Below are 26,854 nucleotides of genomic sequence, written 5' to 3'. Positions count from 1 at the left end.
AGGGCAGAGGAAGGATGCAGCCTGGAAAGGAGTGAAGTCATGGCTGTCCTGAGCCTCTTCCTTAAATTGTAGTTCTGGGAAGATCGAGGCCATAGGGACTGAGGATGTTTCAAAGGTGTGAATGAAATGCGTGGGTGGAGTGTGCTACCACGGTGATGGGGACGGGATAGAGAAAGTCTGGCAGAATCATGAGTGCAGCCTGAAGAGGAATAGTTTTTCAACATTTGAATTATTTTTTTAAAAAACCATCCCAAGCTAGTTTAGTTTTTGTTTTTGTTTTGTTTTGTTTTCAGGATGGAGAGACTCAAATAACATATAAACCCTTTCACATAATAAATTTCACTGGGGCCATAACTGGATTCCATCAAGTTGTACATAAAGATAGTTGCCAGCAATATTTCTTACTTATCCAACAATGCTGAACTCTCCCTGCCATGTTGTTATTTTTCCTTCATTCTTGAAGAGATCATCGGGGTGATGTCATGACTTGCACTGAATTGGATTTAAGTGAGGGAGGGCTGTGCACAGTCACCAGCCTCCCACTCTCCTCCAGAGCCATCTGGGTCCAGTGGCAAGATATAGATTAGAACAACTAGAGATGGCCCCAGGCGTTTAAGGCAGTTGGTGCTAAATGACTTGCCCAGAGTCACACGGTTAGTAAGTATCTCAGGTGAGACTTGAGCTCAGGTCCTCCCAACTTCAGGGCCAATGTTCTATCCACTGAGCAACCTAGCTGCTCTACCCTGCTATGTACATAGAGAAGAAACACAAAATCTTTGGAAAACAGAAATAGCAGCATTCATAGAAGCATAGATTTATTTTTTTAAATCATAAAAGTATTCTATTATTTTCCAGTTACATGTAAAGACAGTTTTCAACATTTGTTTTCATAAGGTTTTTAGTTCCAAATTTTTCTCCCTTGCTCCCTTCCCTCCCCCTTCCAAGACAGAAAGCAATCTGATATAGGTTATATGTATGTATGTATGTATGTGTATATATATGTATATATATATATATACACAAACACACATACACATACATACACACCCACATATATACATACATAAAAAAATATATAATCACATTAAACATATTTCTGCATTAGTCATGTTGTAAAAGAAGAATCATTGTTCTGAAAAGGGAAAAACCTCAGCCCCTACATGGTTCAATCAGCATGGTTCAATCTGCATTCAGAATCCACAGTTCTTTTTTCTGGATATGGAGAACATTTTCCATTATGAGACCTTTGGAGTTGTCTTGGATCATTGTATTGCTGAGAAGAGCTAAGTCTATCACAGTTGGTCATGACAAAATGTTGCTCTTACTGTGTACAGTGTTTTCCTTGTTCTGCTCACTTCACTCACTGTCAGTTCACTTAAGTCTTTCTAAGTTTTTCTGAAATCTGCCTGCTCATCATTTCTTACAGCACAATAGTATTCCATTACATTCATATACCACAACTTGTTCAGCCATTCCCCAGTTAATGGGCATTCCCTTGATTTCTAATTCTTTAACACCACAAAGAGAACTGCTATAAATATTTTTGTACATGTGGGTCCTTTCCTCTTTTTTATGATCTTGAGATACAGACCTAGTAGTGGTATTACTGGGTCAAAGGGTATGCACAATCCCATAGCCCTTTGAACATAGTTCTAAATTGCTCTCCAGAATAGCTGGATCAGTTCACAACACCACCAACAGTGCATTAGTGTTCCAGGAGCATGGATTTAGAGCTAGAAGAGACTAAGTTAGCATAAATGAGACTAGTATCCTTCTTTTATAGAAGAAAAAACTGAAGCTGAGAGAAGTTAAGTGACTTGCCCAGGGTCACATAGCTAGGAAGTATCTCAAGTGGAGTTTGAACCCAAGTCTGGTTGCCTATTGAATCATGATGCTTCTCACTGCTGACCCTGTAGAAATGGTGGCATCAAGCAGATAAGACAGTAGCTCACATGTATAAAGAGAGCAATTTCCTATTTCAGAATTCTTTCCTTTGATGAACACAACTCACAAACAAGGCAAATAGTAGCATTTTTCCAGAGGAGAATATTGAGACTCAAGAGCATATCTCATCACAAATGGTGGTTGGCCAATACAATGGTACAAGAAAGTTCCAAAGGACTCATGATGGAAAAGGATCTCCAAATCCAGAAAAAAAAAAAAAAAAAAGATCTGTGGAGTATGGATGCTGATTGAACCATACTATTTCTTTTGTTTTGGGTGCTGTTGTTTTTCTTTTTTGAGGTTTTTCCTTTTTGCTCTGATTCTTCTCTTATAACATGACTAATACAGAAATATGTTTAATGTTATTGTACATATATAACCTATATCAGATTACCTGCTGTCTTGGGGATGGGGGAGGGAGGGGAGGGAGGGAGAAAAATTTGAAATTGGAAGTATTATAAAAACAAATGTTGTAAACGATCTCTACATATAACTGGAAAATAATAAAATAATAGTAATAATAAAACAAAAAAACCCAAATGGTGGTTGGTCTCTTTGCTAGGATGGGCAGGCTTCGCTGAATGTAAACTGGCACACTTGGAGCAATGAATCTGAGATTACATTTCAGTCCTAACTTAAAAAAAAAAATTTAAAAAGAGAGCGCACCCATGTGGATTTATACATTTTAATGTATAGACATTTTCATGTGTGTATACATATAACCTATAATATATAAACAGTTTAAGTCTATATTGCAGGTTTTACAGTGAGTGGGGTCATACCTTTGTATTAAGCACCTTGCATCATCACAGACAATGCGTATTGAGTTGAATAAAGAACCAGTCTGTATTTACATATGGCTAGCAACATGGAATTTTCCATATTAGATTTTTTATTAGGTTTTCATCTGAGACCATTTGGGGGCAATGTTTAGAATTTAGATTAGAATTTTATATGCAAAACAGCTAATTGAGCAGTTGGCTGGTAGAGCACCATAACTGCAGAACAATAAATGATAGTTCAATAAAATTCTATCCCAAGCAATATTTTTGCACTCAGGCTGAGCTGGGCTGGGCAGGTGCTGGCATCCACCTACAGCAAGTCTGATTTCTTGTACACACCTCTCTTTCCAATGGGTCTGTAAGAAGAGAGAATAGGAAAGCCTATTCAGGCCCTAGAAGTGAAGAGAGAGAAAGGCAAAAGCCCACCTTGACTATATGAAGGGGTGTGGCCCAAGGCCCACACAGCTGAAAGGCAGTTCCTGAAAGGATGTACCCAAAGCCACCTGAGGTGTAGCACTTTACCACTGTAGAGTGGAAACTCCTTGAGGACAAGGACTTTTCTATTTGTATAGCCCCTGACTGGTGCCTGGCAGATGATAAGTGCTCAATCAAGGCATTTTGATTGATTGTTCCTTGTTATCAGATTAAAGCATGACAATGCCTAATTGTATTTCTCTGATCTGGCCGCCAGAGCAGTGGCCTCAACCAGCAGGGACCTAGTGACTAATTTTTGAGCTCCCACTCTCTAGCACAGAGGGCTTTTCTCCTCCCAGGCTCTTATCCAGGCATTTCAGTTGGCAGGCAGATACCATCAGGGTTATTTTAGATGTGCTTTATGCAACATTTCCTCCTTAAGCACCAAGTACTGACACATTTTTATATTGCTGTTTTCATGGAAATAACGCTTAATCCTGACTACCCGACTTCTGGGATATCTCAGGGATTAGAGCGATCTTTGTGAAAAGCTTCCAATGCTTAAGCAGGTAGAAGCAACATACTGCTATTATTTGGTAGCAGTATACCCCAGGTTATCCCAAAGATTCCTGGAGTGTCTGGGTTGGGCATCATATGGCACTTGTTCTGATGTGCCAGTCTCAAGTTGAATTCTTAGCCACATGTGGCAGGTGAGCTTTCAGAAAACCTTGCAGATAATTCTACATGAACACACACACACACATCACTGGGTGTGTTGGATAATACATTCAGAAGGAAATGAAGAGGTCACCTCACCAGACTCAGCCTGAGTATAGTAATCTTGTTTCCTTGATGCTACGCTCCCCTTAGGTCAGCCACTGGAAGAACATTTTAAGGGTATAGATTTTACAGGAATTCTGATTACATAAGGCAAGTTAGCTAGGTGGTACAGTGACTAGATAGAACAATAGACTTGGAGTCAAGAAGTCCTGAGTTCAAATCCTCTTTCAAACACTTATTAGCTATGTGATCTTGAACAAGTAAATCTTTTCAGCCTCAGTTTCCTCATTTGTAAATTGAAGTTAATAATAGCACCTACCTCCTAGGGTTGTTGTGGGTATTAAATGAGATAATATTTGTATAGTGCTTTACAAACCTATTAGCTTTATACTAATAGTTATTGATTTCCTGCCTGGTGCCTTGTGTTGTTTTTTTACTTCTCACATTTACCTTGGCAAGGGGAAAAAAAACCAAACCTAATATTCCTATTTTCTGATTCACAGACTTAAAAGAAGTTGTATTTGTCATCCAGAGTCAAAGTAATTCTTTTCATGCAGAGAGAGCAAAGCAATTAGAGCAAAACATCTTAAAACAGGCTGCCGATCTTACCCAGGTAGGCAGAAGCCATGAGGAGTGAGTGTTTGTTTGTTCTGCATGTGGTTGGGGATGTGTGGGTTTTCTGAAGCACTTGTTCTTTCATATATGTTCAACTCTCATTAAAATGTCTGGATTGATATATAGTGTGTTCACTTAGTACTGGATGTTTACTCTTTAAAATTCTCCACTGTATCACCAGTGCTTTTAGTATGACTACATTCTGAAATGTATATATAAAGAGAATGTTGGGTTTGAATGTTGGCGTGAAATATAGAACAGGAAAGTAGAGAAGAATTTTTAGAAGGGAAAATATGAAAATTGGATAATGGGATTCAGAATATTTAACATTTTGTTCACAGATAATTTTGCATGTTTTAGATAAAATTTGAATTCATTTTGGTGACATGATTGTTTTGATTTCTTCTAATTTTTGGTTATCTTTAATTGGCCTTTGTGATTTAATTGTAATTTAATTTGTAGTTTGGGGCCAGAATACCTTCTCTGATAAATATCCCCCCAGTCTTGCCCTTGTATCAATCCATCCATCCATCCATAAACATTTATTAAGTGCCTATGATGTACCAGATATTGCTAAGCTCTGGGGATACAAAATGAGGCAAAAGACTGTCCCTTCCCTTGATGGAGCTTACAATTTAATGGCATTGATACTTGAATACAGGGAGAAAGCCATCAAAATTCCAGAAGGAGATATGATATACCACTGATAGTCCATGATTCCTTCAATTCAGTTTATTCTTTGGTATGGAGGAATAATTGACTATGAAATGATATTTACATGACAAATATATGTGAAGAAATCACATGTTCATAACAGTTAAAGTGGGCAAGCTTAGCCTACTTGAGGTGGCCAGGTGGTGCACAGAGTATGGGGTTTGGAATAAGGAAGACCTGAGTTCAAATTTGGCCTCAGACATTTATTAGCTGTGTGATCCTGGGTAATTTACTTAACCTTTGTCTGCCTCAGTTTCCTCAACTATATAATGGGGATCATAGTAGCATTTACCACACAGGGTCGTTGTGAGGATTTTTTAAAATAATAAACATTTTTATTTAAAATTTTGAAAATTTTATCCTTCCCTTCCCCTTCCCTGAGGCAGTAAGCAATCAGATATAGGTTATACATGTGCAATCATGTAAAACATTACCTTATTAGTCATTTTGTATAAGAAAACTTGGATAAAAGAAAAAAATGAAAGGTGAAAAATAGTATGCTTCACTCTGTGTTCAATCAATATCAGTTCTTTCTTTGGAGGTGGATAGTATGTTTCATCATCAGTCCTTTGCGATTGTATTGTGGGATCATTGTATTGCTGAAAATAGTTGTCATTCATAGTCAATTAGATAATATTTGTAAATCACTTAGCACATAGTAAGCTTGGCAGATAGTTGTCTCTCTATAAATGTTAGCTTTTATTGTTATTATTATTAATTATGATTATTTCTTTCAACCAGCTATAACTTGAACTTTTGACATGGGGGTCACAGAATGCCTATTTTTGTGTATTATTCCAAGAGGAACATGTACATTCATGTACATCATTTTGGGTGCCAGACCTATGATTTCGTTGTTCTAGGGAACTTCTGGTGAAGAAAGTTCCTCTACCAATATAGGTCAGCACCTCCTCTGCAGTTTTATAGACTTACAGAGTTGCCTGGGGCACTGAGAGGTTGACCCCAAAGTCACAGAGGTTTGTGTTAGAGTTGAGACTTGAACCTAGGTCTTAGAGACTCCAAGACTGGCTCCTCATCTAATATGTCACACTGTCTCTCCATTAATAGTAAAGATACTTTTTTATATTTGGCCGAAATTCCAAAAAATAATACACCAGCCTTGCTGTTATCTTTACAGATGGTATTGAATTTGAATTACTCAACATGACACGGTCTTGCTTTGCTTTATTATTAAAGAGCTCTTTTGCAAAAGAAATGTATACACATTCCAGTAGAGGATTCTTCTTTGGTGATTGGGGTAGTGGTAGGAAGGATGAGGATGCCTTATAGAAAAATGAGCAGTCTTATTGACTATTTCATTGATGAATACAAAGACCAGTGAATAATGGCTATACTTAATATTTAACATTTTCTCAAGTTGTTTTGTAGTTAGGTAATTAATAAATGTTCAATGAAAAAAAATTGACTTCTTCAAACTCATGACGTCTATAAGTTATGGAGACCCATGGAGGGTGTGGGGAAGGCAGGGAAGTATTTCTCAGGACGTGGTAGCATCTGGATTAGTTGTCTCCTAGCCATCTATATGCCATACTACCCATGACTGCACTTTAAAGAGAAGGAAGAATTCCTGGCTACAGTTCAGACTTTGATTATTTTGGGGAGTAGGAGATGGGAAGCATAATCATGCTTTATTTATTATAAATATGAAAAAGAACTCATTTTTGGCGAGCCTTTCGTATCTTCCGCTAAACTTTCACCATTTCATTTGAATGGTTAATAAGTACCCAGCCTGGCTGGTGTGGGTTTCTTTTCCTTTAATTTTCCCTGCCTGTTCTCTACAGGGAAAGGTAGGCATCAAGGAGGAAGAGGGAGAAACCAGTAGCCTGGATAATTTGCAAATTGCATCCAATCAAGAGTTCACAGAACTGAAATGAGGTCACTTTACTGTCCTTACCTCTAAGGAAAAATTCCTTGATTGACAGTAACATTGATGGGCAACTATCCTTCCATTATATGCATTATCTATGTGCTGATAGGGACAGTTCCTTACGTTTTCAGCATGAACTAGAAACCCCCTTTTCCATCTTGGTTAGTCAGAAAGGTATTTTATCTTCAGGCAGTTTTTTAGATTATGAATTCCACTCCTCCCCTCCCCACTTTATCTGTTTGAGTTGTACTAGTAATAGTTGTCTCCATTACAGAGAACAATTTGGACTTGGCCACATTGTATTTTATCAGAAGAAATACAAGTATTCTTTGTTGTTGTTGTTGGGTTTTGTTTTGTTTTGTTTTTTGATGAGGCAATTGGGGTTAAGTGACTTGCCCAGCGTCACACAGCTAGTAAAATGTCAAGTGTCCGAGGTCAGATTTGAACTCAAGTCCTCCTGACTCCAGGGCTGGTACTCTATCCACCGTGCCACCTAGCTGCCCCTGAAATACAAGTATTCTTTTAATAATATCTAGAGTTAGTTAGCTCCCTTATAATAATATATTTAGAGCTACGGACAGGACTTAAGACCTCACCAAGTCCAGTCTTCTTATTTTACAAATAAGGAAATTGAGGGGAGCTCAGAAAGATTAAATGATTTGTCTGAGGTTGCAAAGTCAGTATTTGAACTCAGTTCCTCTCACTCCAAATCTAGAACTCTTTCTTCTATATCTTTCTGTTTCCTAGATAGAAGTGTTGTTTGAAAGCTCAAATTGAAGGAAAGGGTAAAGAATAGTTTTGGAATGAGTTGTGGTAGTGTGGCTTAGTGGATAGAGTATTGGACCTGGAGTATAGAAGTTCTGGGTTCACATCCTGCCCCTGACACTCATTTGCTATGTGACAAGAAGTAAGTTGCTTAACTTTTCTGAGCCTCACTTGCTTCATCTGTAAAATAGGGATTAATAATCCCTATAGAACCTAACTAAAAAGGTTACCATGAGACTCAAATGAGATCACTTATGTATGAATTGGTACATAAATGGCATAATTGCTATTACTAAAAAAAATCAGGTATGAGTCAAAATAAAGGCAAGTAATTCTTGAAGATAATTTGGAAATTAACCTTTCAGTTGCTCTCTATTGGATTTCTCTTGACTTCTAAACTTTTATTTATCGACCAAAGACTTATCCTTAACTGAACTATTTATTGTCCCTTGAGTATAGCATGTATAGTTCCCCTCTCCACACCATTGCTGTTGCCATTTATATGACCTTAAAATGCTCTTTTCCATTATCTCCATTTTTTATAGATCCTACCCATCCCTTTAAGCTCCTTTCCCTGTCATCCCAACCCACAATGATTCTCTGAGCTGCTCACTTGGCACTTGTATGTTGTCTTGAATTTCTGATGATCTTTTACATGCATCTAGCCTATCAATCAAACTTCTTTTCAGTCCCCACAGCAACCAGCACACAAGTTGTTTCCTTTTTAACACTTTTTTGGGTCCAGATTTGTGATTTTATTATTCTTTTGACCTTCCTATGTAGAAATACTTTCCACTTCATTCACATTTGCAACTCCTTTATGTAAAGGCTAAAATTCTAGTTATACTGTCTAAAATATCAAATGAGTGGTCGTCAATAAATTATAAGCTTTAGCAAGAGTTAGACTTTTAAGCATTTATTAAGGAGAATAAGAATTTGGCAAAGAGAGAGAAAAAAGGCCTAGATTCATCTATCTATTAAAGGGAGAGAGCATTCCCAGCTCCGCTCCCCGCCAGAGTCCATAGGAAAGAACGTCAGCCAGCGCGCCAGCCTCCCCCTTCTTCCTCCCACAAGCAAACATCACTTCCTGATGCCACAGAAAAGGCGCATGGTCTTGCCCTCAGAGACCTTCACCTCATGGTGGAGCTTTTCTACAGTAAGTCTCCAACAGGTGGCATCATTCCAACCATTACAGTCCCCGCTTTGTTTCTTCAAGAAACGGGGTGTTTCCTTGATGAAACAGTCAAAAATAACAGAATATAATATCCTATGCTAACTAACAATATGTTAATAATAATATAGAAAAGGAAGAGAGGAACGTTTTGTCCAGAGGGGCGGTTTTTTGTCCTCATGAACTGGCACTTTGACATTGGTCTTGTAAAGGGAGGGCCTCTGCAGAGAGTACATGTAACAGATGGTGTGTATTATAACAGAAAGAGAAAAGGAAAAAAATAATAACAACAAAAGAAAACTGTTCATTTAAAGTCTCTGAAAGTCTTTTCTCAGATGTCCTCTCGGTATAGTCATGGAATGGAAATCTTTTCAGGGGTTGATGTGTAGATGCTGGTAATCAGCCAGGAAAATTTCCTACAAAATTGAGCTTAACACAACTTTAAAATAGCTTTGTCAATAATCAAATCAAACAATGAAAGTTATCAAAAACATGTCTAAGGGAATTCAGAATCTTAGTTGTTGCACATGAAACAGATAATAAAACAAAAATTGAAACATTCTTTAAAACTTAATATTACTATAGTCCTCCCTTATGGAGGGTAAATTAAGAAGACAATTGCTGCGATATTAATTTCTAAAAATAATTTTTATCTTTGTTTCATCACTTTTTGCATCATCTGCCTAATTATCCTCATGCCATTATGAGAAATTAAAAAATCTAATATAATTGGTAACAGATGTCAAGGCCAAATCCAACATTGTATTTATCATGACACCTGAGATAATTATGGGGGTTACCATAAAAGAACAGAGAAATGATGGGATATGAGCATTTCCACATTTGAGCTTTTGCTCAAGCCATGCAGTATGCCAGGCTTAAAATAGGTGGATGGAATATATGTCCATGCCACCAAACATATTAGAGGAAACTGAGTCAGACTTAATCAGATGCATGTGATTGAGATGTCCATGGCATCAGGCATATAGGAGGGGGCGTAGAAGCTAGGTGTAGAATGATATGGGTGGCATCCAGCCATCTGTACAATATTGTGGGGAAAAAGAAAAAAAATTAAACCAAGAGAATCCAGCCTCAACATTTGTCAAAAACCATTCCCTTGGCCATACCTTGACTTCATGCATGTCTCCCCTCATGTGACAGTTCAATGTCTGCTCTTGCATGTATTCCTCTTGTGATTGGATGGCATCTTGGCCAACTGGCATCTGATAACTCAGAATAAGGGCAATGAATGTCTTAAATGATAAGTTCCCATAATCGAAGTCTCATATGGATTTAAAAATTGAGGATAATAAATGATCGCAAAAAATGTGAATACATCTTCACTCAGAATATAATATATAATTAAGCAATAATTTCAAATAATACCCCTTTTTTTACTAAGTATACAATTACTTTTGTGAAAAATTGGAACATATTTAAATACAAGTGAAAGCACAACACAATCTCAAAGAAAACTTTTTTTTTGAAAAAGAAAACTTTTACAAATGTTCCCCTCTTTTTTTTTTTTTTGGAATATGCTTATCAAAAATAATACTTCTAAAATCAATTTACACTTGCCATGGCAACCGATTTGCCAGGGAAATGCTTTAAAGAGTTTGATCAAATAATCAGTTGAGAGAAAAAAATAACAAAAACAAACAACTCAGAATATGGGAGCACCATACTCTTAGAATTAACATTGTATTATGAAATCAAAACCATCTTGCAATGTTTCAAAATTAGATAGATGAATGAATAGAAGAAAATACACATGGAACAATAAAAGACAATGAAATTCAAACTAGGGAAATCTAAATGAATATGAACTTAATATTAGTAAGAGTATTATAAAATATAAACTTGATCATGACTATAAAAAGCTTTTACAAATATTCTCTTTTTTAAAAAAAAAACTAAGTATAAAACACAATCTCAAAAGCATGAAAATAGACCCATACCATTAATTTCAAAATGTAGATGTAATAGCATAGAAATCCTATGTAACCTCTTAACTGATACTATTCCTCTGAGTGAATTTAGAACACTTTTGATTCTGGTATCTAAAATCCCCAATACTCATATCAATACCTTGCTGCTTACTTCTACATTTCTATAAAATATGTACCCTTCCATGGCAAAAAAAGCGGAGTCTTGAACTATGCTGATGATTGTCATTTTTATTCAGCTTAAGTTTGTCTTCTTTAACCCCTCTATATTGTCTGTCAGTCCTTTCACCATACAAATGCTTTATAAGGTTACTAATTAAAGACAAAAGCAGATTAGCAAAATTATGAACAAAACGAGCATATCTGGAATTTAAAGGGCTTTCTAAGGTGGAGTCAGAAGCACAGCCAGGCTGGGGAAGGGCTGAGCCTGAAGCTGCAAATGTAGAAGCTGCAAATGCAGGTAGAGAAAGCTGCACATGTGCATTAGATCTCTGGACTTCCCTGGCTGGGGAATCAAGGGGCTTGGCCAAGGGAGGGGTAGAAGGTGGGGTCTGGAGAAGAGGGGAGGGACCAGGGCAATTTAAATCAGACTAGATTTTGAACTCAGGCCTGGTTTCCCCTTCCCCCACTGCTAGGGGATTAAAAGCTTCTAGAGGTTGGGTTGCTGCCTCCAGGCATGCAAAATTAGAGCAACAATTAGTGTTAGAACTTGGAAAAGTTGCAGGAATCAGAGGTTTCTCTGAAAAAGCATGGTTGGGAGAGAGGGGGATATTTATATTCCCTTGTGTGAGCACCTTGCTGGCTTTTCTAACAAAAATAAAAATAAAAATAGAAAATTCACAAAAACAAAGCATTAACATGATCTTATCCCCCATTTGTCTGGTTAAACAGAGTAAAATCAGAAATAGGGTAATTAGGGAGTTTAAAAGGTCCATTTGAAAATTTAAAGGTATATAGCAGTTTAAAGGGACAGGTTAGGGGAAATTTCTTACCCAACCGGAAGATCAGAAGAGTGAGGTTCAGCTTTCCTCTTTGTGGTCACCATCTGTAAAGGCTAAAATTCTAGCTAGACTGTCTAAAATATCCAATGAGTGGTCGTCAATAAATTCTAAGCTTTAGCAAGAGTTAGACTTTTAAACATTTATTAAGGAGAATAAGAATTTGGTGAAGAGAAAGAGAAAGGCCTAGATTCATCTATCTATTAAAGGAAGAGAGCATTCCCAGCTCCGCTCCCCGCCAGAGTCCATAGGAAAGAGCGTCAACCAGCCTCCCCTTCTTCCTCCCACAAACAAACATCACTTCCTGATGCCAAAGAAAAGGTGCATGGTCTTGCCCTCAGAGACCTTCACCTCATGGTGGAGCTTTTCTACAGTAAGTTTCCAGCAGGTGGCGTAGTTCCAATCGTTATATTTACAGTGTTATAACCTTATGAAGTTAACTACCCGAGAACAAAGAGATTAAGTGACTTGCAAAAGGGTCATCCAGCCAGCATGGGTCACATTCCAGTCTTCGTGACTCTAAGGCCACCTGCTCTTTATGTGCTGGGCTGTGCTGCCTCTCTAGTAGATAGGAGGAACCCAATCAATGCTTTTGATAGATTATTCTAGGATAATTACAAATAGTTGCCAGAAAGCAGATTCTAAATTAGCTCTTTACTTAATTTTACTTTCTAACAATTTCTGAAATAGCAAAGTGAATTTATACACCATATATCAAAGGCCACCACGAACCAATACTGCCTCTTTAGTCAAGAATTTGGGTTTGTATTTACAGTGTTTTAATGGTTTTTTGTTTGTTTTTTTTTTCTCTAATTTGCAGGGGCAGCTAGGCGGTGCAGTGGATAGAGCACTGGCCCTGGAGTCAGGAGGACCTGAGTTCATATCCGGCCTCAGACACTTGACACTTACTAGCTGTGTGACCCTGGGCAAGTCACTTAACCCTGATTGCCTCACCCAAAAATGAAAAAACAAACAAAAATTTGCATCCTTAACGTAGAAAATAGTCTGTTTTAAATGGGATTGATGATTTGCAATGATTCTTCCTAGGTGTTCTTCACATACAGAATACAGAATATATGCTTCTGTCCTTTTCCATTTTAAAGTTATTGTTTGTAATTTGCTTAATTGTAATTTGAAATTCAGATTACCACTAGATGGCAATATTGGTTTTTAAAATTTAAAGAAATGTGATTCCTGCTTATTATTGGACAATAATAATTTACCACTACCCCTAACATCCCCCCCCCTTCCAATTTAATTTCTATGTTAGTGAAAAGGACTAGGACTTAATGATAAGGTTACCACTATTTAAATATTAACTAGTTCTTTATCCTTTGCTTTAATGACTGTTTTAATTCTAAAATTGTTTCCCAATAAGAAAGTCCAGTATAAGGATTTAAACAGTTATGACAGTGCATTCTTAATTTGCTCATAGAGACTTAAGAAACATCCTTTTTGTAGATTTACTCTTGGCAGATAGGTCTAAATCTTCAGTGACTCTTAGAATATTAGAGCTAAAACCATAGAGAAAATGTAGTCTGACCCCCCCCTCTCCTCCCCTCCCCTTTTTAATTATGAAGGTGATTTTGAGGCCCAAACAGTTTAAGTGAGTCACGTAAGTCATGTATGTAGCTAGTAGGTGGCCAGGATTGGACCAGAGTCAGGCTCTCCTGACTTTCCATTCATTCAGTACTCTAAGCTATGGGTTCTCAAGCTTTTTGGACTCAGGACCCCTTTACACTCTTAAACATCATTGAGAATTCCCCCCTCCAGTAGCTTTTGTTTAGGTGGGTTATGTCTGTTAAAATTTATAATATTAGAAATGAAAACATTTCAATATTATTATAAAATGATTTTGGCTTTGCAGATACCCTAAAAGAGTGTTGGGGACCCCCAGAGGTCCCTGTACTACACATTGAGCACCACAATTCTAAACAGTGCATTTTTAAATAATCAGAATGAGTTTTTATATTTCAAATCCACTTGGTGGTAGAGAAATGAATTGGTGTTTGATTCTGGGTGTGTGCCTGATGCTAAGAAATTATGTATAAACATTGTATACTATTAACTTCCTTTTTAGATGGCAAAAGGAACTTTGAACAGCTGAAACTCATTCCAGAAGTTTGCCACTGCTCAATATTTTCACTGACCTTGATAAGTTGTGCTTGAATTTAGAAATCGGTCAGCGTTCAAAGATGTAGAAATTTTATCATTTCTGTGATTCCTCATCAGCTTCCTTCTACCCTCATTGCCCTGGCAAGCTATTACCCACTTCTCCTTTGCCTTAAGGAGCTAAAATGCTCTGATTAAAAGCACAAATGTCTTCTATCCTTACAGTATGACTATAAAAGCTAGTGCCTCAAGGAAGGTTCTGTCTGTAATTGATTGTGATACTCCTCACAGAGTAGAGAGATGATGCTATTTACCTTTCTTCCCTTTGAGAAAAGTTTTGTTCACTATGGTTTGTTCTTTCCTGTAGCCATTTTCTGAAAGTAAAGAATGAATTAAGAGGTCAGGGTAAGATGCCTGCAATTGTGAGCATATAATAAATCTTGCTTTGAGGGAGGTGTGATCTCTTCAGCATGGGCTATCCCTCCATCAAGAGAAAGAACAATGCTTCTATACTTTATTAGCCAGTATATTTCTTGTGTATGTTTTTTCCATAATTTCTCCATAGATAATGATAAGATAAGAACATTTCTTGACTGTCTACTGTGTGCCAAGGGCTATGTCAGGGGCAGAGCTTTCAAAGTGATATTTTCCTCTTACAGGAATTTATAATTTATTTTCAGAGACAAAGTTTATGCCTACACAAGATGTATTAAGCATGCTTATGAAGTAATAGACGATTAGGCACATATGAATGCAAAACAAGTCTATGATTTATTCAATAAAGTATTTTTAAGGATCTACAAATGTTATTCATGAAGAGAAGAATTAGAAGACATTCTTGCTTTGGAAAAAAATTATGAGGGAACAAATACATAATTCTAAGACCATTCAAGACACAAAGAAACATATATAAAATTATAAACTGATATGGGGGTAACTGTAAACATTATTGTTAAAAGCCAGGAAAGGGAGAAGGACAGTGTGGTACAGTGGAATGAGTGTTGGTTTTGAAGTCAGAGCAAATCCTGGTCACACCTGTATGACCTTGGGCAAGTTACTTGATTTCTCTGGGCCTCAGGTTCTCATTTGTAAAATGAAGAGTTTGAACTAAATAACTCCCAAGTTGCCTTCCAGCTCTGAATCTATGATCCTATGAAAAAATCAAATGGAGTTAGCTAGGGTGTGCCATAAGACTCTTTCTTGGGCCTGTTCTAGTCAAAATTTTGGCAGTGTCTTGGATGAATACATAGATAATATGATTATCAAATTTTCAGGGGACAATAATGGAAAAAGATTAGTGAGTATATTGGATGACACACTTGGAATCCAAAAAGAGATTAACAGGATAGAATAAAATTCATATTTGTTGTTTCCTAGCTTACTTTCTGAGGTTGGGAGTGATGGAGAAGGAACTTGTGTTTCTCTAAGTATCTTATTGTGTACATGTGGCACCAACTAGCAGTGCTTGCTGTACAATTGATATTCAAATTCTAGATTCCCCAGGAATGTTCAGAAAGAGCCACCCCATTTCTTTTGATACCTATGAGTCTCCCAAGCATTGCTCCTCCCCAGATGTTCAGGCATGAGTCCTAGATGTCCTGCTTCTCTTTATCATTTACACATATTGGTATGTTTTGCACATGCTTAGTCCAAACTCTAGGCTGGAAGCCCTTCTCGTGTCCTATCAGCGGTCCTTCTGTACTTGTCTATCATAGAATAAATATAATAGCTAGCATTTACATAGGGCTTTAAGATTTGCAAAGCATTTTATGTATGTTGTTTCATTTGATAATTTTACTTTGCTGAGAAGGAAGGAAAGGAAGAAAAGAAAGAAGGAAAAAAGGAAGAGAAGGAAGAAAAAAGGAAGAGAAGGGAGAAAAAAGGGAGAAAAGAAAGAAGGAAGGCAGGAAAGAAGGAAGAAAAGGAAGAAAAAAGAGGGAAAGAAAGAAGGAAGAGAATAAAAGGAAGGAAGCAAGAAAGGGAGGGAGGGAGGATTAACTACTTACTATATGTCAGGGATATGACTAGATACAAAAAGAAAGATAGTCCCTGCTCTGGAGGAGTTTACATTTTAACAGGAGATGGGGAATGAAGGTACCCAGCAGGAGCATGATTTCGGAGCTCAGAAACTAGGGTGATTGGAGTTTGGGGATGGTTTGAGCCTCTCTTCAAAATGGAGACTCTAGGAGAAACTCACCAAGGGGAGAAGGGGGTGGGGCCTTACTGAGGACTATTTGAGGTTGAGAAGGCCACAGGCACAGTTGGGTGTTCCAGGATGAGACAGCACCAGAAATATGGTTTTAAAGTCCTGAAGAGGGGTGGGAGTGAAATGCCATCATTTCAATGTGGAGCAAGTTTTGCCACAGCTCATGCTTTATGCATACCTTTCTGTGGACATGTTTGTCACTTTCTTCATGGGAAATTACTCTGTAAATTGTATACTGCTATGGAAATGTATTTTATTAGAGTATTTACAGTAGATTCAACACTTTGGGACTCTCATGTGACCTTGACTCTTTTATTTGAACTTTTAAAAGTTTCTAATGTCAGTTTTGTAATAAGAATTTTCATGCTTCGGCAGTCATATAAAAACCAGTTTATCATCACTCCTGTGAGTCATACAGCATGTCTTTGGTGTGTCTTCTGTGTTGTATTGGGGTTCAGAAGCTCTGTATAAGACAGAAGACACTTTTTGAGAGTCTGTCAAACCAGTAGCCAGAGGTCTCCCCGGTGATGTAATGTGATATGATTTTTCCTTAAACATACAGTAAGTAATGAGTCTGGAGCATTATGGTCAACAAACTATGAAAGCCACTGCTGTTTCAAGGAGGGCCAAGGAATTTTAGGCAGCCATGCTCATGTTTGTGGGCTGGGGAAGAAAAGATAGAACACAGTATAGGAAGGTGGTATGCCTTTTTGAGACCCTTAAGCTTGACCTAGTGTAGCAGACTCTCTAGTCAGGAAGAACTAGGGTGGCTAGGTGGTGCATTGGATAGAGTACTGGGCCTGGAGTCAGGAAGACCTGAGTCAAAATGTGGCCTCAGACATGTAATAGCTGTATAATCCAGGGCAAGTTGGCAACTAGGTCACACAGTGGATAGAGTGCCAGGCCTGAAATCAAGAAGATTCATCTTCCTGACTAATCTGGCTTCCGACATTTACTAGCTATGTGACCCTGGGCAAATCACTTAACCCTGCTTGTCTCAGTTTCTTCATCTGTCAAATAAACTGGACAAGGAAATGGCAAACCATACCAGTATGTTTGCCAAGAAAACCCCAAATGGGGTCACAGAGTCAGACATGACGGAAACGACTGAATAACAACAACGAGGACAAGTCACTTAAGCTCCTCAAGTTTGCTAAGTTTGCCTCAGTTTCCTCATCTGTAAAATAAGGATACTAATATTACCTATCTCAGGGTTGTTGTGAAGCTTAAATGAAACATTTTTAAAGTGCTTAACATACCTGGCATACTAAGTAAGTGCTCTATAAACATTAGCTAGTGTTATTGTTATTTAGGTCTTGCTTCTGACCAGTACTGGCTATGGGACCCTCACTTAAAATCCCAGTGGACCTGCAATGAAGTTTATAATCTCAGGGAGAGCTTCACAGGGCATATATATATATATATATACGTATATATATATATATATGTATATATATATATATATATATATATATATATATTTGCAGAATAAATTTCCAATAGGAAAGGAATCACTAGTTCAGAATGCCCCCCAATAAATCAGGGTCAAAACAGGGGTTCTTTTTTTTAAGTGGCTTTTATTCTGAATGAATGGATTTTTTTTTTGGTTTTGGGTGTTTTGGGTGTTTTTTTGTGAGGCAATTGGGATTAAGTGATTTGCCCAGGGTCACACAGCTAGTAACTGTCAAGCATCTGAGGTCAGATTTGAACTCAGGACTTCCTGAATCCAGGTCCTGTGCTCTATCCAATACGCCACCTGGCTGCCCCCAAACAGTGGTTCTTAATCCATTTTTTTGGTGTTATGGATCCCATTAGCTTTAGATTAGATTATCATTAGATAAAATCAGGTAATGACTATGTTATATTCATGACTGTAAATTTTTCTAAGGAGGATCAACTAAATTTCAGGGAAAATGTTGACAACAATGAATTATAATATCATGAAACTGTCTCCCATCTGCTTTTAGAAGGACAGATTATACTCAACAGTAGTATTTATTTAAATGTTGCCTTAATTATCAATCAGAAAGTAGCAGATACTGACCTTTTTTTGGCCCAATCAAAAATGTTTGGTCAAGTACAGCTTCAAGGAATTGAACAGAGTTTTGGCAGTTGGATAAAGTTACTTTGCTTGTTCATAGTATTTGGTGCACTTCCCAAATTGTTTTTTTTTTTTTTAAATAAGTTTAAGAGTTTGCAAGGGTTGAGGATAGAAGCACAGAAATCACAAAATACTAGAGAACAAGGGTCCCTCAGAGGCCTGTTAATTCTAGCTCGATCTGACCAAGAATTCTCTCTACAACATAGCTGACAAGTGATACCCAGGTTTTGCTTGGATTACCCCAAGGACAAATACCATCTATTTTCATCATAAGTAGCTAGCAGTCTCATTTTGCCCTGATGTTGCCCTGAAGGAGGTTCAGTTTGCTTTTTTCCTCTTACTTAATCAAAATTTTATTTTTTTCCAATTACATATAAAGATAGTTTTTAACAGAATACTGTTTTTAAACAATTAAAGGAAATGTTAAATTTCAGACTTTAGTAAAAATAAAGATGTATTTTTTTTCCATTCAAGGTCCCAGACCCCCTGACATCTATCCATGGGCTCTCCCAAGGTCAGGAACCCCTAGCTTAAAGGAATAGAGTAATATTAACACAGAATGAGGATGATGTTTGACTGAAGTATCAGTTTTGTTTTGTTTTGTTTTGTTTTGTTTTTGGTGAGGCAATTGGGATTAAGTGACTTGCCTAGGGTCACACAGCTAGTAAGTGTTAAGTGTCTGAGGCTGGATTTGAACTCAGGACCTCCTGACTCCAAGGCCGGTGCTCTATCCACTGTGCCATCTAGCTAACCCTGAAGTATCAGTTTTGGATTAGAGGTAGAGGAGAAGTAATTCAGGATGAGAGGGAGTTCTTAGAGAAAGGTGGAGGTAGAGTTTTGGGAATCAGACATTGTTTTGCATTATTAGCCATTACTGAAAGAGCTGAAATGTGGGGGTCACCATGAATTATGTGTAAATTTCCTGTGCATCCAACAAACAGTATGTTTGTGCATGTGGGGGCATGTGCATGCACATGTATGTGTGCATATGGGGGTGTGAGAGAGAGAGAGAACTTAGCTAGATTTAGGGGAGTGTTTTCAGAGGTTTGGCTGAAACATGTGAAAACAGAGATTGTATCACATTTTTATGGAGGATACGATCAAAAGGAGGATGTGCAGCTGCTTGAAAAGAAAAAAAAACTAGCCAGCAGCTTTGACATTGAGTGTCTATGTCTGACTTTCTTCTTTTTTCTATGTGATATGAATGACCTTTGTCCAAGCACCTGGACCAATTACATCCTGAATAATGAGCTTACCCTTTGTACCTGGAACTTTTAGACAAAAGCAGCTTCCAAGGACAGTGTAATGTAAGGTCTTGGCTCATCAGTTTAGGACCTCATTACTATGTGCTAGCATGACAAGGTAGCAGAACTCTTCAGCCTGAAAAAAAACACCAACAATACAAAATCAGATTGCCTACCATAGTCTATTTTTATTATTTCTTGACAAGTGGGAAACTGTAGGAGGTCTCCTGATGAAAGGTTAATAGTAATGAGTATGACTCATTGCCCCATCCCTTTGCAGTCTTTCTGCTTAACTTTTCTTTTTAGGTGAAAGTAATTAATTTGAATTCATAAATTCATAAAAAGACTCTCCATTGGTAGTGAATGATGGAGAAGAGATACATCCTAATTTTGATGGTTTATTGACAAATTGGTAACAATCCTACGCCAACTGAAGAAGCCAATTTGGCCTCAGAATTCTGAGCTAAACAACTGCCCTTCTTAGAAGGTTAATTGAACTCACCAGTTCAGCCTGTTTGTTTGAAAATATAATTGTGGTTTGAACAGATATGGAGGGTTTTCATCTCCGCCCCCCCCCCCCCATGTCTTTCAAGAAGCATGCCTGGTAAATCATTTGCCATGAAAACAGTGGCTTCAAAAGCTATAGGCAAAACACCTAGGGAAGCCTGGTTGAAAAGTCATTTGTCCATTAGAGAGCACACATATGGAGAGTTTCATTTGATTCTGTGAGAAAATAATGGGATTTGGCAGACGCCCAGGGGCCCCACCTGAAGATTGATTTAGAATTGATTGAATTGGGTGAGGCTGAGAGACTGACTGAGAACCTTAAGGTTGATTAAATCAAGACCACACCAGGCTGGACCTGGGTGGGGTGTTGTTCTCAGAGGCTGTGGACTACAGACATCAACAGGAGACCACCCTCAACCAATCAGCTTGAAGGACTTCCCCTTCCTGGGAGGGAGACAGGAAGTAGGAAGGTGAGGCTGGCTCCCTGGATCAGCCTCTTTGGTTTGGGAACAAGCTTGTGGTGGCAGAAGAAGAAGGAGAGCAGGCAGGTTTCCTAACTTTCAGAACTTCACATGTTCCCTCTTAGATAGCTAGGTGGAGGCAACTTTATCTCTCTCTCTTTGCTAACCTCTAATATACTTTATATTTATATAATAAATAATATACTTTAACAAATGCTTAAAAGCCTAAACTGTTGCTGAATTTATCAGTAAATCTTAGCTAGTTTCTCCCCTTCCCCTGCCCAAACTGGGGAGGGAGGTAAGGACACACATTGGATTTTAAACATCACAATTCACACTGGATGAGAGGAAGTACTCCACACCCCAAGCAGCTCATCTGAGAATATGTTGATAGAATTCTTTCATTAATTGCAAAATCAGGCCTAATTAGTATTTGTCAGGGCAAAGTAATTCCAAAGTAGATATGCATAATACCTTCTTAATTCTTTAATCAAAAATAATTTGTGTCAAAAAATGGGGGAACTAAGCCCATTAAGACCTTTAACACATTAAGTCCTTTAACACAGGGGAGTTACCTTGCTAAAGGCAGTAAAAATTAAGTGTTAACTTGCTTAGCAATGTAAAATGATCACATCAATTTTATGTTCCTGAGGAAGAAACTAGTTACCTATTTTTACAACAGAGCAGTTTCTTTTAGCTCCAAGAATTCTCATCTACCATTTACATAATTGTTCTTAGTACATGTTTTATCTAAGCATTAGAATTGCCATTTTAAGGCACAGTGTCTCATTCTTACCAAAATGAAACACATTTTTTATGCCTTCTCATATTTACTCATTACTGTATGTTTTTTCTCCTTTTGTTTCAAAACATCTGTTTCTACCATTTTTTCCCTATAATTTTAGACTGTAGTCATACCTTTCATTAAAGTGCATAACTCCATACAAGCAGCAGGAATTCTAGATTGGTTTTCCCCCTCTTCCATCCTTTAATTTTAGTGTTTTTCTTCTTGCAAGATTATTCCAAGACTTGAAATTAAAGTTATTTTTTTCTTGGTCTTGTAATAAAATTATAGTCTTGTTAAAGTTTGTGATCATTATCATTAAAATGGTAGATTATTAGTCCTAGGGATACAGGGTTATATCCATAATAGATATTCAATAAATGCTTGTTGAATGAACCCAAAATATTACATGGTTGGTGCGGGGGACAAATTTGGGGACTTAGAGCCCTAAAGACTTGAGTTAAAATACCACCTTTGTCCCTCATTAGCTGTGTGACCATAGGCAAGTCACAAACCTTTATGAACCTCATTTTTTCTCATCTGTAAGGAGAGGATGATAATATTGATAGTGACTACCTCACTACCACAGGTTGTTGCAAATCTCAATCTATGTATGCAAAGTGTCATAGAAATGTGAGGTTTTCCAAAATGTTTTAATAGAAACATAATCACTGACAAATAGACCCCAAATAGAATTCATTCATGTGATAGTTCTACTTATTAAGGAAAAATAAAACATTTTATAATGTTTTAGGATGTATCATTTAGTAAAAAAGCATTTAGTAAGTGCCTTCTATGTGCCAAGCACCATATAAGTGCTAAGGACACAAAGGAAGGCAAGACAGAGGCCTTGCTCTCAAGGAGCTCATATTCAAATGGGGGAGACAATGGGGCAAGCCAATAATGCACAAACAAGATGTATGGGAGGGCTATTAGAGAATGTTGTTCATTCATCTTTTGTGTCTTCCTGGCAGTCAGTTTTCATCCAAGAAGCTGAAGCATGGTAGCAGCCACACCCCTGTAAACCATCTTGGCAGACAGGCTAAGGAGCTTGGGGATGAGGGTAACTAACAGGGCTCAAAGTCATGCATAAATTATTGGGCATCTACCCAAGCATGTGAAGGCCTGTGAAAATGCCCAGAGTCTGTAGATGGAGTGGGCAGGGTCTCAGAATATGAGTGGGAGGTGGTTGGGCACAAGGAGATAACAAGATGTAAGAAGACCAGAAAGGTTTGGAAGGGGCTATGGGTTGGCAGGGCCTTTTGAACATCAAAAAAGGAATTTACGTTTGATTTTGGATGGTAAGTTTATTGAATGGGCTGGAGAAGGGGACATGGTCATATTTGCATTTGGAGAAGATTAGTTTGACACAGTTGACTAGAGAATGGAATGGATTGGGACGAGGACATGGCAGGGAGACCAACCCAATGGCTATTGCAATAGTTACCTGTGGGGGTGATAAGGGCCCTGATCCAGGGTGATGGCAGTGTCAGAAGGAGAAGGACATGTTATATGAGCAGGAGTGTGCTAGAGCAGCTCCCTACCCACCCAGGAGACACATTGTTAATGTTTCAGTGTGAGTACTTTCCACCTTAGAAATTGGCAAATGCTACAAATAGGGCTTGGTTTACTGTTCTGTTGATTGTCTAGTTTCTAGACTTAAAAAAAAGTGATACAGTATATGTTGTTTCCTTATGTCCTTCATGAGCATATTCCAATCCCAAGGCTTCAATTTATCTTTGTATGAATCCCAAATATTTCTGAGAACCCCTGCCTTCAAACTTACTTCCCAAGTCCTGAATTTTTCAGATAATCTATAGGAAAAGGCCTTTAAGGAGTCTGATAAATTTCAGAGGTCCATGAACTTGGAAGGGGGAAAAGTTACATCTTTATTCTCTGTTTAATTGGCTTCTTTTATAATTACATGTATTTTGTTTTATGCAATTAAAAACATGATTTTGAGAAGGCATGCACAGATTTTACCAGATTCCCAAAGGGTTCCATAACAAGTCAAGTCAAACCAACAAGCAATCATTAAGTGTCTGCTCTGTACCAGGGATCAAACTACAACCCCAAGGATACAAAGAGAGGCGAAAGACAGCTTCTGTCAAGGAGCTCATAGACAAATGGAAGAGAAAATATGCAAAAACTTTGTACAAACAAGATACAGACAGTATAAATTGGAGATCTTTTTTTATGGCAGGGCAAGTGAGTGTTAAGTGACTTGCCAGGGTCACTCAGCTAGTGTCTGAGGCCAGATTTGAACTCTAGATCCTCCTGAATCAGGGCCCATGCTCTATTCACTGTGCCACCTAGTTGCCCCCTGGAGATCATTTTTTTTTTTTTTAGTGAGGCAATTGGGGTTAAGTGACTTGCCCAGGGTCACACAGCTAGTAAGTAAGTGTCTGAGGCCGGATTTGAACTCAGGTACTCCTGACTCCAAGGCCAGTGCTTTATCCACTGTGCCATCTAGCTGCCCCCTGGAGATCATTTTCAAGGAAAGATTCTATCACAAAGAGGTTTTGAATCCCTACTATAGGGCATCTTCCTTTGGATAGTTTTCTGAGATCTCTGTCAGCATCCTCATTTCACCATTCTTCCAGTTGCCCAGACTCAAAGGATCAGTCGTCTGATCTTTCTTCTATTTCACTGTCCCACCGCCACATCCAATCAGTTGCCAAGTCCTGTTATTCTATTTCCACAGTTTTACCCATCCTGTCTCAAACCTGTCCTCTCTTTTCCACTTCTTTCATTTGTCTCACTGTCACTACTCTACCCACCTTCCATTTGCATTATATGTATCTTTTACATATTGTTTGCATGTTTTCTCCCCAATTAAACTGTGAACTACTTGAAAAAAAACTTTAAAGTATGTCATGCTTACTTTTTTTTTGGAGAGCTGATTGTTAAACATTTACCAGCATACTTCAGTTTGAGAGCACTTGGCAGCAGATTGAATATGGGGTGATGGGAAAGGAGAGTGCTATAAGAGAGAGTGAGGCATTAAGAATGGCACCTAGATAGTTATTCTGGGTGTCTGGGAGGTTGGTGGTATCCTCAGTAGTAACGGAAGTTTAGAGAAGGAAGGGTTTGGCGCAAACAACTGCTGAGTTCATTTTGGGGTATGTTGAACTTAAGATGTCTACGGGAATCCAACTGTGGAATGTCTAATGGGTGAATTGGAGATGAAAGTCTGGAGATCATCAGAGAAGTTAGGGCAGCAGGATAAGGAGATATGAGAATCATCTACCTAGCAATTGATATTTGAATCCATCAGAGCTAACCCAATGAAATAGTATAAAGGGAGAAGAGAAAAAAGAGCCATTCAAGCACTGAGCCTTGAGAGACATCCATCTTTTGAGGATATGACCTGGTCACAAAGATACAACAAAGGAGACTGAGAAGGAGAGATAGTCATACAGGTAGGAGGAGAACCAGCAGAGAGTAGTGTTCTGGAAACCTAAAGAGAAGAGGGCACAAGGAGAAGGAGGGCAATCAAGAGTCCAGAGAGGTCAGGAAAGGATGAGAACTTGGAAAAAGTACCCATTAGATTTGGCAGTTTGAATATCCATGCATACTTTGGAGACAACAGTTACAACTGAATGATGAGGTCAGAAGCCAGATGTAGGTTACAGTGTACCTACTACATATCATCTTAATTGATCCTCACAACTCTTTCTAAGTAGGTAGGACAATTTTACAGATAAGTAACTAGTATCTCACCGAGCCAAGACTCAAAACTTAAATAAAAATGCAACAAGGTTAAATTTTCCTAGTCCTAGAAAAGTATTCAAGAATAGGAAGATGTTAAAAAAAAAAGCATTATAGTAATTAAGAAAAAATGTCTGAAGGTATTTTCTCTTGTGTAGCTTCAGTTACCTCAAGTATTTTTTAAGAAGTAATTTGATATATCTTAATAAAAATCTCAAAGACTAATGACAACTAATAAATGTCAGAAATATAGTTAGAAATAGCATTACTATGAACATCTATCCTAACCCCCTAGGAGTATCTGCCTCTTATTAATGATGAGCAAATTATCACATTAAGCAGACGTTATCTCTTCACTGTATGGTTTGGGTCAGGAACTTGAATGTGCTTCACGAATCATAGAACAGTTCTATTTTCAGCTAGAATCAATCTTGAAACTGGCCTCATTCTGCAGAAAATTGATCAAATATATCCAAAATTGAGCATATATGGGACAAAAATCCCTCCTATTTTATGATACCACTGCCTGAATAACAAAAAATCAAGCTGGATTTAAACTGAAAATAAATGAAGTTCTTGACTTGTGGAATTTAGAGGGTAAATGTAAGGATGACAAGTCTATAACATGAGGAAACAAACTGTTAACGAGGTATTAGCAGTCAGGAGGAGAAAGTGGATATATAATTAGTTTAGTCAATTCTAGCCAGCTGCAGAATTACTAAGGCAAATCTCTGAACCATCTCGGGCAGAAGGTGAAGAAATTCTACAGTATATTAAATGCTCAGCTGTTAAGTTCCAAATCTGGCTTTCCAAATCACACCATTTTGTGTTTCATGTTTCATCTGTTGATGACTTTTCCTTCATTTTTATAAAAGTAAGAATATTGGGATTTGTTCATTTATTCTCTTGCCATTTTGAGGCATAAACTATGATGATGTTCACCAGTGCTTAACAATGACATCAAATGGGCCATGTTTCCCCAGAAAATAGCAGCAATTCCTATCTCAATAGTATTAGCCTCATTTTTTTAAACAAATGAGGAAACTAGGTATAGAGAGTTTAGGTTAGCTTTACACCTTTGGTCAATGTCGTCCACATTGATTTTTAAGAGCAGTGTCCTTGTTATATGTTCTGCAGATTACATTATGACAAAAAACTACTATTCCCATATAGAACCTATTTGGTAACATTAATTAGTTTTTTTTTTTTAATAGTTGTGTAGAGGGGTGGAGCCAAGATGGCAGAGGAAAGACATTAAATGCACCGAGCTCCTGATACAATTACCCCAAAACAGCAATAAAAGAACCCCTAGAGCAGAAAAACTCACAATAAGATGGGCTGAGATTATTTTCCAGCCAAAGGACAGATTAAAGGGGACTGTGCTGGGCTGTGAGTATTGTCCAACCCTTGATCCATGCCGACCACAGACCGCAGGCACCTGCACCAGAGGACTTAACCCTGAACCTCCAAATCAGCTGCAGCACCAGCATCTTCTGGAACTGAGCTTGCAGTCAGGTGAGAGGGCTAAACAGCTGGCCAGGAGGAAACGTGCAGGGGTGTCTTTGGGACCTAGGGAGGAATTCGGCTGTCCTACCCTAGTAGGGAACTGGAAGAAATCTAGAGCAGCAGGAGGCCCAGGTGGGGGAAGGGTACAGGCCTGTCAGAGCTAAGAACCACAGCACACAAAGTTCTTCTGGCTGGTTAATTAGCA

At 38.0% G+C, this 26,854-nt stretch overlaps 1 protein-coding gene across 1 annotated transcript in view; it reads left to right on the top strand.

The window, feature by feature from the left end:
- The window catches only part of B3GLCT (beta 3-glucosyltransferase), a 134,016-nt gene that overhangs the window by 38,876 nt on the left and 68,286 nt on the right, over positions 1–26,854 (top strand). Inside the window, 1 exon segment of the mRNA XM_043998031.1 lies at positions 4,424–4,533. Within this exon segment, the coding sequence (XP_043853966.1) occupies positions 4,424–4,533 (110 nt within the window).

The sequence above is a fragment of the Dromiciops gliroides genome, chromosome 3 (assembly GCF_019393635.1).
Source record: "Dromiciops gliroides isolate mDroGli1 chromosome 3, mDroGli1.pri, whole genome shotgun sequence".
NCBI classification, from domain to species: Eukaryota; Metazoa; Chordata; class Mammalia; order Microbiotheria; family Microbiotheriidae; genus Dromiciops; species Dromiciops gliroides.
The sequence above is the reverse complement of the archived record's forward strand: the minus strand, read 5'-3'. Positions and strand labels throughout refer to the sequence as shown.